Below are 14,746 nucleotides of genomic sequence, written 5' to 3' on the forward strand. Positions count from 1 at the left end.
TGTGCCAATAGACCACTCTCTTGGAGATAATTCATAACGTTCGAACACAATATATGCTCCAAACTGCTGCTGCATATCGATGTTAATTATATGGGCCTGTAATTTAGTGGGTTACTCCTACCACCTTTCCTGGATATTGGTGTGACTTATGCAGTTTTGCGTACGGATCTTTCGTCGAGCGAACGGTTGTATATGAATCTTAAGTATGGAGTTATTGCATCAGCATACTCTGAATGGAGCCTAATTGGTAAACAGTCTGGACCAGAAGACTTGCTTTCATTAAGTGATTTATGTTGCTCCATTAGTCCGAGGATATCTACTTCTAAGTTAATCAAGTTAACAGCCGTTCTTGATTTGAATTCTGGAATATTTACTTCGTCTTATTTGGTGAAGGAATTTCGGAAGTCTGTGTTAAGTAATTCTGCTTTGACAGCACTGTCATTGATAGTATTTCCATTCGTATCCAGCTGAGAAGCTAAATTTCGAGCTTCTGTAAAAGATCGCCAGTCTTGGAGATTTTATGCTGTAACAGAATATCAGAGCTATCAAGTTAGAAAAGAGCTTAGGCAAGGAGATGCATTATCTCCAATACTTCTTAATTTCAGTTTAGAAAAGACAGAAAAAGAACACCAAAAATTAAACCAAGCTGGAATAAAACTGGACAACAACACAGTAAATCGGCTCGCATATGTGGGCTACGGTGTTCCAATAAGTCGCAGCAAAGAGGACTTGCAGCTCTGACAAGTTCTTACAAAAATATTGCAAGTGAAGCACATTTACGAGTTAATGAGGAGAACCTGAGTATATGGTCGTGAGCAAAGCAGCCTATTATGCTACTCCACTGACAGTTGGTGAAGTATCTTTTAAAAGATTAGACCGATTTGAATGTTTCGGAAGCATTTTTAGTGAGCAGAGTGTAATAAAAATCGAGATTAAAAGAAGGATCCTAGTGGCATGTACAGCATATTTTGAATTACGGGACACGCTGTACAGTAAAGAAGTTTCGAGACGTTTTGAAATCAGACTGTACCAGACTGTAACTCTGCCTGTACCTCTAGATGACTCTGAGACATTTACATTAAGGAAAAGAGATGAACAAAATCTGCCAGTCTTCGAAACAAATATGTTAAGGAAACTATTTGGCCCAGAAGGTACTTCCAGCCACAGGAATGGAAGATATTAGAAAAATCAGGAAGTGGGCAACCTATGCTCACAAGCTATTGTCCGAAGGATGAAGAAAAGGAGGTTGATGTGGACAGGCCACCTATTTGGGATGGAAGAGGAAAGACTACCAGTAGTAGATTCTCAGGATTCGTGGAGGGCAGAAGGCGCAGAGAAAGATCACAGACGAGGTGAAAGGATTATATCAAGATGGATATGGAGGTGACGGGCCTGAGAAAAAGAGAATGGGCTACAAAAGCCAGGAACATAAATTGTTGGTGGAGGCATGTAGGGAACACAAATGGCCTCCCAGGCCAAAGCAACAGTTAAGAAGAAGAGGAAGAAGAAGATGGAGAAGAAGTAAAATTTCGTTATTTTCTATCCCTCTTGGTGTTGCACGTTTAATAGTCAGAAGTAGACACTGGAGTAGACCGTTTCTGAGCGTTAGTTCACTGAATTCGTTTCATGTTATCGCGCCTTGTGGACTTCATCACAGTTACGTCCACCCGTCCCAACCTGCCAGGTCAGACTCACCGTTTTATCTGGTGCTCCGGCCATGGCCGCAGTCGCCTCCCGTGTCTGGCGTCACTGCATTCCCGCACAGCAGAGGCTCCGCTTTTGTCTGCGAGGCTCCTCACCGCTGCACTAAATATTTAAATATTTCTGAGGCAATAAAAACGTTTCGAAGCTAATTCAACAGTTTTTTGAAACGGGTCAGCTCATTAAACAGAAAAGTTGTGGCAGCTGACTGTCAACAGAATTAAATATTGAGTGTCGAACACTATCAGAAACAGTGAGCCGTTACATGGACGCCTTATGCTTCTGTAAGAATAGTTAATGATCCCGACTTCCGGACAGAGGTATGATCTTTAATTCATTTATCGGAATGCAGTGTTCGAAATCCCGGGAGATAAAAGTAATTTAAAGAGCGTGTCTTTGGATAGCAACATGAAACGTGGTCTGTAATCTTCACTACGAAGGCGAAACAATCTGGAGCGACAAATTCCGAAGCAGAGGCTACTCGCCAAGACGACTGGCGACCTTCTACGTCCCCATCAATATTTTACAAACCACTGTGAAGGCCATAAAGAGGCCACTTCCCCCTGTACCACTTAGTTCCGTACGCGTATCGAACGCGGAACGTAAGAGTGTTTAAATGCCTCCGTGCGTGCGCGTAATTCGTCGCACCTTGTCTTTGCGAAAGCTGCTGTAGTGGTATGTAAGGGGGTGTGGTATATTCCTCTATTACTCACTTAATGCTGGTCTCTAAAATGTAATAAGGAGGTTTTCGCGAGATCTTCTAGCGTCTACCACTTCAGGTTGTTCAGCACCACTGTGACACTCTCCCATGGCTCGACCAAACCTATGAGCATAAGTCCTGCCTGCCTTCTTTCTACATGTTCAACATCCCTTCGTGGTCTCATCTGGTATGGATTCCACACAACCGAGCCGTATTGTAGGATAGCTCGCACGAACTTTTTATAAGCAATTCCCTTTGTAGACTTTCCCCAGTAACCTATTTTAGTTACTTACTTAAACTGATCTGATTAGCGATGTCAGGCATTCTACTACATCAGTATCTTAACTACATCATAGTTTGCAAGAAATAATTTTAATATGACAAATACTATTGGAACAATTTGAGTGTCTATAGTGATGATGTTTGATGTGATAGAAGAAGAACCAGGAGTCGATTTAGAAGACATAGGGGATCCAGTATTAGAACCACAATTTAAAAGAGCTTTGGAGGACTGAAGATCAAATAAGGCACAGGCGATATATAACATTCCATTAGAATTTCCAAAATCATTGGAGGAGGTGGCAACAAAACGACTAATCACGTTGGTATGCAGCATCTACATGAAAAATATGATCCACACAATTGCGAAGACTGCAAGAGCTGAAACGTAGGACAATTATGACAGAATCATCTTAACAACTCTTGCATCCAATATGCTTACAAGAATAATATACAGAAGAATGGAGAAAGAATTGAGGATGTGTTTAGATGATGATCAGTTAGGCTTTAGGAAAGGTAAAAGCACCAGAGAGGCAATTCTGACGTTGCGCTTGACAATGGAAGCAAGACTACAGAAAAATCAAGGAACGTTCATCGGATTTGTCGACCTGGAAAAAGCGTTCGACAATGTAAAATGGTGCAATATGTCCGAAATTCTGAGAAAAATGGGGATAAGCTATAGGGAGAAACGGGTAATATACACGTACAAGAGCTAAGAGGGAATAATAAGAGTGGACAACCAGAAACGAAGTGCTCGGATTACAAAGGATATAAGACAGGGGTGTAGTCTTTTGCCCATTCTGTTCAATCTGTACATCGAGAAAATATGAAGGAAATAAAAGAAAGGTTCAGGAGTGGGATTAAAATTCAAGGTGAAAGAATACCAATGATACGATTAGCTGATGACATTGCTATCCTGAGTGAAAGTGAAGAAGAATTGTGGGATCTGCGGAATGGGATGAACAGTCTAATGAGTACACAATATGGACTGGGAGTAACTCGAAGAAAGATGAAAGTAATGAGAAGTAGCAGAAACGAGACCAGCGAGAAACTTATCATCGGAATTGATGCTCAAAAAGTAGATGAAGTTAAGGAATTCTGCTACCTAGGAAGCAAAATAAGGAATGACGGATGGAGCAAGGAGGACATCTAAAGCAAATCAGCACTGGCAAAAAAAGGGCATCCCTGGCCAAGAGAAGTCTACTAGTATCAAAGATAGGTCTCAATTTGAGGAAGCAGTTTCTGAGAGTGTACATTTGGAGCACAGCATCGTATGGTAGTGAAACATGGACTGTGGGAAAACCGGAACGGAAGAGACTCGAAGCATTTAAAATCTGGTGCTACAGACGAATGTTGAAAATTACATGGACTGATAAGGTAAGGCATGAGATGATTCTGTGGAGAATCGAAGAGGAAAGGAATATGTCGAAAACACTGTCAAGGAGAAGGGGCGGGGTGATAGTAAATCAATAAGACATCACTAAATTAATTCCACACATGAATGGAATTCGTGGCGGGCCCCATGAAACCAGTCAGAAACTAAAAACTCAAAAAAAAAGACAATGTAAATAAATAACACAATGAACTAATAAGTTAATAACGGCAGTGCCTCTACTACTGCTGCAAATATAGTGATAATAGTAATAATAATATTAATAATAATAGTCTAATAATGATGATGATGTCAACAGTAATGACAGAGGCAGATATAAAAAAAATTATAGTATTTTTGATATAGTGACTTCTGTAGAAAGAAAATGTAAGGACACTGCTCTAGCTGAGAATACTGGGAATGAGGAAGATGTGGTTAGAAAGAAGACTGTATAACGATAACTAGCGTCTACAGGGAAGTTCACAGCCCATCGCTAGAGGGCATGTGTGCATGTTAATTGACTATACAGAGCTAGCAGAAGAATGCATCAATCGTCCAACGCTGTCAGTAGCATTGCAAACAGTGACACGGAGGCACTAACAGAAGAACAAAGAGGTGTTATTCAAAAAGATTTCTGGCTTGCAGCCGGTCATCGTAAACTTCACCATATTTCGGCTGGACAACTGCCAGCCATCTTCAGGTGAGCCGAACAAGGACTGAAGAAGACGTCTTTTTTTTTTTTCTTTATTGTATTTCAATTCTCCATCAGGGCGAGCTGGCAGCAGCATATGCACTGCTCTTCAGCCGAAAAACATAAAACATATAATAGAAGACATTTAAAAGTAACATAAAGGAGAAAACATGGTGTACATAGATACAAAAAAAGGGAGGAACATTAGGGAAGACAATAGACAAAAATGGGCGACTTAAAATGGAGATAAAAACCGTAAAAAAGTAGTGCACACAAAAAAATCACACTCTGGCACAATTAAAAGAACACAAGGCAAAGGATGACGGGAGCACAAAAGTATCGACGGACGGCGTAGCATATAACAATCAGTGACAGGAACACTATGTACAAGTTCAGCACACAATTAAAATCACACCTCTCGATGCACAGGAGAACAGCATCAAACACAACACTGATGTAGCAGACTGATGATGATGAGTAAAACGGAAGATCTGCCAGGTGCAAGGAGATGAGGGAGAAGGGAAGGAGAAGGGAAGAAGGGAGGGAGAAAAAGAGAGAGGGGAGACAGGTGGGGGGCGCGACAAACAGGGCCAGAGAGGGAAGGACATGGGAGGGAAGGAGGTGAGGATGGAGTGCAGGGAGTAAGGGGGGGGGGGAAGGAGGATAATCCGCTCTGGGAGAAGGGGGGGAGAGGAAAAGGGGGGCCCTGGGGAGGAGGAGAACAAGGAAACGTTACAGTTGGAAGGAAGGATATATGTCACGGAGGAGTTTAACATCCAGGAAGGGGAGATGCTGGAAATTGCCCTGATGAAGGAGATGCAAGGTGCCGAGTTGGAAAGATACAGCGACAGAGTTGCGGCAGTGGGCGGGGGCAGAGAGGAAGGTGGCAATCAGGGGGTGGGAGGATCAACCCTGCGGACAGTGTAAAGGATGCGGAGAAGTTGGACTAAAAGGAGGAGGTGGGGGAAGGGGATGAGGATATACAGGAGCTGTGTGGGGGAAGGAAGACGGATACGGAAGGCAAGGTGGAGCACATGGCGTTCCAGGATTTGGAGTGCCTTGTAAAAGTGGGTGGGTGTGGAGATCCAGGCAATGCTGACATAACAGAAAATAGGTAAGATAAGGGATTTGTAGGTGTGGAGGATGGTGGAAGGATGCAATCCCCATGTTCAACCAGACAAGAGGTTCAGGAGGAAGAGGTGGGAATGGGCTTTCTGCAGGATGGTCAGGAAGTGAGAGGTCCAGGTGAGGTGACGGTCGAGGGTGAGGTGAAGGTATCTCAGGGTGGTGGTGAGCTGGATGGGGTGACCATAAAGGGTAAGGTAGAAATCATGGAGACAGAAGGCGCGGGTGCTGTGGCTTGTGATGATCGTTGGGTTTTGGAGGGGTTGAGACGAAGGAGCCACTGGTTACACCAAGTGGTGAATCGGTCAAGGTGTATTTGGGGGGTGCGTTGCAACTGTTGAAGGGTAAGATAGACAGCCAGGAAGACAGTGTGATCACCATATTGGAGAACGTGGACAGGTGGTGGTGGCTTGAGCATATCAGCCACGTACAAGAGATAAAGGAGAGAGGAGAACATGTCAGCAGGAAGAAGGTTTATCCATTTTGTCCCTATCGTAGGTAGAATGCTGCTAGTGGCGTCACATTTCCACCAAAAGCCCAGTCGATAAGCAAATAAACATGCAGCCTCACAACGACAACAACCTGATGTCAGGAAAGATAGATTTGCTACACATGGTCAAACAAATACTGAATCATTTTACGAAGTTAGAAGAACTAACATTTAAAACTTGTAAAGCCGGAGAACATGTCAAGAGAAAGAAGGCTAATCCTTTTCCTCCCTATCATAGGTAGAATGCTGCTAGTAGAGTCACATTTCCACCAAAAGCCCAGCCGATGAGCAAATAAACATGCAGCCTCGCAACGACAACACTATGATGTCAGGAAAGAAAGATTTGCTACACATTGTCAATAAAAATGAATCCTTTTACGAAGTTAGAAGAACTAACATTTAAAAATTGTAAAGCTGAAGAACATGTCAGCAGAAAGATGGCCTATCCAATTTCTCACTATCGTAGGTAGAATGCTGCTAGTGGAGTCGCATTTCCACCAAAAGCCCAGTCGATGAGCAAATAAACATGCAGCCACGCAACGACAACACCCTGATGTCATGAAAGAAATATTTGCAACACATTGTGAATAAAAATGAATCCTTATACGAAGTTAGAAGAACTAACATTTAAAAGTTCTAAAGCCGGAGAACATGGCAGCAGAAAGAAGGGTTAACCATTTTCTCCCTATCATAGGTAGAATGCTGCAAGTGGAGTCGCATTTCCACCAAAAGCCCAATCGATGAGCAAATAAACATGCAGTCTTGCAACGGTAACACCCTTATGTCAGGAAAGAAATATTTGCTACACATTGTCAATTAAATTATTAACCCCTTGACGAAGTTAGAAGAACTAACATTTAAAAATTGTAAAGCCGGATAACGTGTCAACAGAAAGAAGGCTAATCCTCTTTCTCCATATCCTAGGTTGAATGTTGCTAGTAGAGTCACATTTCCTCCAAAAGCCCAGTCGATGAGCAAATAAACATGCAGCCTCGCAACGACAACACCCTTATGTGAGGAAAGAAATATTGGCTACACATTGTCAATCAAATACTAAATCCTTTTACAAAGTTAGGAGATCTAACATTTAAAAATTATAAAGCCAGAAAACATGTCAGCAGAAAGAAGGCTAATCCATTTTGTGCCCATCGTTGGTATAATGCTGCTAGTAGAGTCGCATTTCCATCAAAAGCCCAGTCGAAGAGCAAATAAACATGCAGCCTCGCAACCAAAACACACTTATTTGAGGAAAGAAAGAATTGCTACACATTGTCAATCAAATACTGAATCGTTTTACGAAGTTAGAAGGAGTAAAATTTTAAAATTATGCAGCCGGAGAACATGTCAACTGAAAGAAGGCCAATCCTCTTTCTCCATATCGTAGGTAGAATGCTGCTAGTTGAGTCATATTTCCATCAAAATCCCAGTCGAAGACCAAATAAACATGCAGCCTCGCAACGACAACACACTTATGTGAGGAAAGAAATATTTGCTACACATTGTCAATCAAATACTTAATCCTTTCACGAAATTAGAAAAAGAAACATTTAAAAATTATAAAGCAGGAAAAAATTTCAACACAAAGATGGCTAATCCTCTTTCTCCCTATCGCAGGTAGAATGCTGCTAGTGGTGTCGCATTTCCACCAAAAGCCCAGTCAATGAGCAAGTAAACACGCAGCCACACAACGACAGCACCCTGATGTCAGGAACAAAAGATTTGCTGCACACTGTCAAACAAATACTGAATCCTTTCACGAAGTTACAAGAATTAACATTTAAAAATTATTAAGGCGGAGAACACGTCAACAGAAAGAAGGCCTATCCATTTTCTCCCTATCGCTGGTAGAATGCTGCTAGTAGAGTCGCAATTCCACCAAAAGCCCAGTCGATGAGCAAAAAACATGCAGCCACGCAACGACAACACCCTGATGTCAGGAAGGAAAGATATGCTACACATTATCAATCAAATATTAAATCCTTTTACAAAGTTAGAAAAACTAACATTTAAAAATTATACAGCCCGAGAACATGTCAACAGAAAAAAGGCTAATCCTCTTTCTCTGTATCGTAGGTAGAATGCTGCTGGTAAAGTCGCATTTCCAACAAAAGCCCAGTCAATGAGGAAATAAACCCGCAGCCTCGCAACGACAACACCCTGATGTCATGAAAGAAACACCTGCTTCACATTACATATCAAATACTACATCCTTTTACGAAGTTAGAAGAAGTAAAATTTAAAAATCATACAGCCGGAGAACATGTCAACAGAATGAAGGCTAATATATTTTCTCCCCATCGCAGGTATAATGCTGCTAGTAGAGTCGCATTTCCATCAAAAGCCCAGTCGAAGAGCAAATAAACATGCAGCCTCGCAACGACAACACACTTATGTGAGGAAAGAAATATTTGCTACACATTGTCAATCAAATACTGAATCCTTTTACGAAGATAGCAGGAGAACATGTCAACAGAAAGGAGGCTAATCCTCTTTCTCCCTATCGTAGGCGGAATGTTGCTAGTAGAGTCATATTTCCACCAAAAGCCCAGTCGATGAGCAACTAAACATCCAGCCTCGCAACGACAACAACCGTCCGCCGCTCGTGGTCTCGCGGTAGCGTTCTCGCTTCCCGAGCACGGGGTCCCGGGTTCGATTCCCGGCGGGGTCAGGGATTTTCACCTACCTCGAGATGACTGGGTGTTTGTGTTGTCCTCATCATTTCATCATCATCCAGGAAAGTGGCGAAATTGGACTGAGCAAAGATTGGATAATTGTACGGGCGCTGATAACCACGCAGTTGAGCGCCCCACAAACCAAAACATCATCATCATCAACGACAACAACCATATGTCAGGAAAGAAATATTGGCTACATATTGTGAATCAAATACTAAATCCTATTACAAAAGTAGGAGAACTAACATTTAAAAATTATAAAGCCGGAGAACATGTCAGCAGAAAGAGGGCTAATCCATTTTCTCCCCATCGTAGGTATAATGCTGCTAGTAGAGTCACATTTCCACCAAAAGGCCCATCGATGAGCAAATTGACACGCAGCCTCGCAATGACAACACACTGATGTGAGGCAAGTAATATTTGCAACACATTGTCAATCAAATACTGAATATTTTTACGAAGTTAAAAGAACTAACATTCAAAATATTTAAAGCTGTAGAACATGTCAGCAGAAAGAAGGCTTATCCACTTTCTCCCTATCGCAGGTAGAATACTGCTAGTAGGGTCGCATTTCCATCAAAAGCCCAGTCAAAGTGCAAATAAACATTCAGACTCGGAACGACAACACTCTGATGTCAGGAAAGAAAGATTTACTACACATATTCAATCAAATAAAGATTCCTGTTTCGAAGTTAGCAGAACTAACATTTAGAAATTATAAAGCTGGAGATCATGTCAGCAAGAACATGGCGTATCCATTTTCTCTCTATCATAGGTAGAATGCTGCTAGTGTAGTCGCATTTCCACCAAAAGCCCACACGATGAGCAAAAAAAATTCAGCCTCGCAACAGTAACACCCTTATGTCTGGAAAGAATTATTTGCTACACATTGTCAATAAAATATTGTATCCTTTTACGAAGTTAGAAGAAATAACATTCAATAATTCTAAAGCCCGAGAACATGACAACAGAAAGAAGGGTAATCCTCTTTCTCCATATCGTAGGTAGAATGCTGCTAGTGGAGTCTTATTTCCACCAAATACCCAGTCAATGAGCAAGTAAAGATGCAGCCTCGCAACGACAACACCCTGATGTCAGGAAAGAAATATTGGCTACACATTGTCAATCAGATACTTAATCCTTTGACAAAGTTAGAAGAACTGACAGTTAAAAATTATAAAGCCGGAGAACATGTCAGCAGAAAGAGGGCTAATCCATTTTCTCCCTATCGTAGGTATAATGCTGCTAGTAGAGTCGCATTTCCACCAAAAGCCCAGTCGATCAGCAAGACAACATGCAGAATCTCAACGACAACACCCTGATGACAGGACAGAAAGATTTGCTACACATTGTCAATCAACTACTGAATCCCTTTACGAAGTTAGAAGAACTAATATTTAAAAATTATAAAGCCGGAGAACATGTCACCCGAAAGAAGGCTTATCCATTTTCTACCTATCGTAGCTAGAATGCTGCTAGTGGAGTCGCATTTCCACCAAAAGCCCAGACGATGAGCAAATAAACATGCAGCCTCGCAACGACAACACCCTAAAGTCGGGAAGGAAAGATTTGCTACACATTGTCAATCAAATAAAGAATCCTTTTACATAGTTATAAGAATTAACATTTAAAAATTATAATGCCGCAGAACATGTCAACGGAAAGAAGGCTAATCCTCTTTCTTGCTATCGTAGGTAGAATTCTGCTAGTAGAGATACATTTCTACCAAAAGGAACGTCGATGAGCATATAGACATGCAGCCTCACAATGACAACACACTGATGTGAGACAAGAAATATTTGCTACACATTCTCAATCAAATACTGAATATTTTTACGAAGTTAGAAGAAGTAACATTCAAAAATTATAAAGCCGGAAACATGTCAGCAGAAAGAAGGCTTATCCACTTTCTCCCTATCGCAGGTAGAATATTGCTAGTAGAGTCGCATTTCCACCAAAAGCCCAATCGATGAGCAAATAAAAATTCAGCCTGACAACGACAACACCGCGATGTCAGGAAAGAAAGATTTGCTACACATTATCAATCAAATACTAAATCCTTTTACCAAGTTAGAAGAAATAACATTTAAAAATCATACAGCTGGAGAACATGTCAACAGAAAGAAGGCCAATCCTCTTTCTCTGTATCATAGGTAGAACGCTGCTAGTAGAGTCGTATTTGCAACAAAAGCCCAGTCGATGAGCAAATAAACATGCAGCCTCGCAAGGACAACACCCAGATGACAGGAAAGAAATATTGGCTACACATTGTCAATCAAATACTAAACCCCTTTACGAAGTTAGAAGAACTAACATTTAAAAATTATAAAGCCGGAGAACATGTCAACAGAAAGAAGGCAAATCCATTTTCTCTACATCGCAGGTATAATGCTGCTAGTAGAGTCACATTTCCATCAAAGGTCCAGTCGAAATGCAAATAAACATTCAGACTCGCAACGACAACACTCTGATGTCAGGAAAGAAAGATTTACTACACATATTCAATCAAATAAAGAATCCTGTTACGAAGTTAGCAGAACTAACATTTGAAAATTATAAAGCCGGAGAACATGTCAGCAAGAAGATGGCTTATCCATTTTCTCCCTATCGTAGGTAGAGTGCTGTCAGTGCACTCGCATTTCCACCCAAAGCCCAGTCGATGAGCAAATAAATATGCAACCTCGCAACGACATCACACTAATGTGAGGAAAGAAATATTTGCTACACATTATCAATCAAATACTGAATCCTTTCACAAAGTTAGATGAACTAACAACAAAAAATTATAAAAGCGGAGAACATGTCAAGAAAAAGAAGGCTAATCTTCCCTATCGTAGATGGCATGTTGCTAGTAGACTCACATTTCCTCCAAAAGCCCAGTCGATGAGCAAGTAAACACGCAGCCTCGCAACGACAACAATCTGATGTCAGGAAAGAAAGATTTCATACACATTGTCAATCAAATAAAGAATCCTGTTACGAAGTTAGCAGGACTAACATTTAAAAATTATAAAGCCGGAGAATATGTCAGCAGAAAGAAAGCTAATACCTTTTCTCCCTATCGCAGGTAGAATGCTGCTAGTAGAGTCATATTTCCACAAAAAGCCCAGTCGATGAGCAAATAAACATGGAGCGTCACATCCACAGGACCATGATGTCAGGAAAGAAAGATTTCCTCCACATTATCAATCAAATACTGAATACTTTTACGAAGATAGAAGAACTAACATTTAAAAATCATAAAGCCGGAGAACATGTCAGCAGAAAGAAGGGTTATCCATTTTTACCCTATCGTAGGTCGAAAGCTCCTAGTGGACTCGCATTTCCACCAAAAGCCCACACGATGAGAAAATAACCATGCAGCCTCGCAACGACAACACCCTGAAGTCAGGAAGGAAAGAATTGCTACACATTGTCAATCAAATAAAGAATCCTTTTACGTAGTTAGAAGAACTAACATTTAAAAATTATAACACCGGACAACATGTCAACACAAAGAAGGCTAATCCTCTTTCTCCCTATCGTAGGTACATTTCTGCTAGTAGAGTCACATTTCCACCAAAAGGCCCGTCGATGAGCAAATAGACATGCAGCCTCTCAATGACAACACACTGATGTGAGGCAAGAAATATTTGCCACACATTGTCAATCAAATACTGACTATTTTTACGAAGTTAGAAGAACTAACATTCAAAAATTATAAAGCCGGAGAACATGTCAGCAGAAAGAAAGCTTATCCACTTTCTCCCTATCGCAGGTAGAATGCTGCTAGTAGAGTCGCATTTCCACGAAAAGCCCTGTCGATGAGCAAATAAACATGCAGCCTCGCAACGACAACACCGTGATGTCAGGAAAGTAAGATTTGCAACACATTATCAATCAAACACTTAATCCTTTTACGAAGTTAGGAGAAATAACATTTAAAATTTATACAGCTGGAGAACATGTCAACAGAAAGAAGGTCATTCCTCTTTCTCCATATCGTAGGTAGAATGCTGCTAGTAGAGTCGTATTTCCACCAAAAGCCCAGTCGATGAGCTAATAAACATGCAACCTCACAACGACAACACAAAGATGTCAGGAAAGAAAGAATGGCAACACATTGTCAATCAAATACTATATCCTTTTACGAAGTTAGAAGAACTAACATTTAAAAATTATAAAGCCGATGAACATGTCAGCAGAAGGAACGCTAATCCATTTTCTCCCCATCCTAGGTATAATGCTGGTAGTAGAGTCGCATTTCCATCAAAAGCCTATTCGAAGAGCAAATAAACATGCAGCCTCGCAACGACAACAAACTGATGTCAGGAAAGAAAGATTTGCTACACATTGGCAATCAAATACTAACGCCTTTTACAAAGTTAGAAGAACTAAGATTTAAAAATCATAAAACCGGAAAACATGTATGCAAAAAGAAGGCATATCGGTTTTCTCCCTATCGTAGGTAGAATGCTACTAGTGGGGTCGCATTTCTAACAAAAGCCCAGTCGATGAGCAAATAAACATGCAGCCTCGCAACGGTAACATCCTTATGTCAGGAAAGAAACATTTGCTACACATTGTCAATCACATACTGAATCCTTTTACGAAGTTAGTAGAACTAACATTTAAAAATTATAATGCCGGAGAACATGTCAACCGAAAGAAGGCTAATCCTCTTTCTCCATATCATATGATGAATACTGCTAGTAGAGTCGCATTTCCACCAAAAGCGCAGTCGATGAGCAAATAAACATGCAGCCTGGCAACGAACACACCCTGAAGTCAGGTAAGAAAGATTTGCTACACATTGTCTATCATATACTGATTCCTTTTACAAAGTTAGAATAAACTAACGTTTAAATATTACAAAGCCTGAGAACATGGCAGCAAGAAGATGGCTGCCTCGCAACAAACACACCCTGATGTCAGGAAAGAAAGATGTGCTACTCATTGTCAATAAAAATTAATCCTTTTACAATGTCAGAAAAACTAACATTTAAAAATTCTGAAGCCGGAGAACATGTTAGCAGAAAGAAGGCATACCCGTTTTCTCCCTATTATAGGTAGAATGCTGCTAGTGGAGTCGCATTTCCACCAAAAGCCCACACGATGAGCAAATAAAAATGCAGCCTCGCGACTGTAACACCCTTATGTCAGGAAAGAATTATTTGCTACACATTGTCAATAAAATGTTGTATCCTTTTACGATGTTAGAAGAACTAACATTTAAAAATTATAAAGCCGGAGAATATGACAACAGAAAGAAGGCTAATCCTCTTTCCTCCTATGGTAGGTAGAATGCTGCTAGTAGAGTCGCATTTCCATCAAAAGCCCAGTTGATGAGCAAATAAACAAGCAGTCTCACAACCACAACACTCTGATGTCAGGAAACAAAGATTTACTACACATATTCAATCAAATAAAGAATACTGTTACGAAGTTAGAAGAACTAACATTTAAAAATTATAAAGCCGGAGAACATGTCAGCAAGAAGATGGCTTATCCATTTTCTCCCTATCATAGGTAGAATGCTGCTAGTAGAGTCGCATTTCCACCAAAGGCCCAGTCGATGAGCAGATAAACATGCAGCTACGCAACGACACCATCCTGATGTCAGGAAAGAAAGATTTGCTACACGTTATCAATGAAATACTGAATCATTTTATGCAGTTAGAAGAACCAACATTTAAAAATTATAAAGCCGGAGAACATGTCAGCAGAAAGAAGG

General features: G+C 40.8%; 1 protein-coding gene across 1 annotated transcript in view; it reads right to left on the reverse strand.

Moving 5' to 3' along the window:
• The window catches only part of LOC126150353 (uncharacterized), an 88,867-nt gene extending 87,097 nt beyond the window's left edge, over window positions 1-1,770 (reverse strand). Inside the window, exon 1 of the mRNA XM_049915872.1 lies at window positions 1,696-1,770. Within this exon, the coding sequence (XP_049771829.1) occupies window positions 1,696-1,719 (24 nt within the window). The 5' untranslated portion in view covers window positions 1,720-1,770. The remainder of the gene's footprint in view (window positions 1-1,695) is intronic.
• Window positions 1,771-14,746: the final 12,976 nt, after the last annotated feature.

This window comes from Schistocerca cancellata, chromosome 2, assembly GCF_023864275.1.
Source record: "Schistocerca cancellata isolate TAMUIC-IGC-003103 chromosome 2, iqSchCanc2.1, whole genome shotgun sequence".
NCBI classification, from domain to species: Eukaryota; Metazoa; Arthropoda; class Insecta; order Orthoptera; family Acrididae; genus Schistocerca; species Schistocerca cancellata.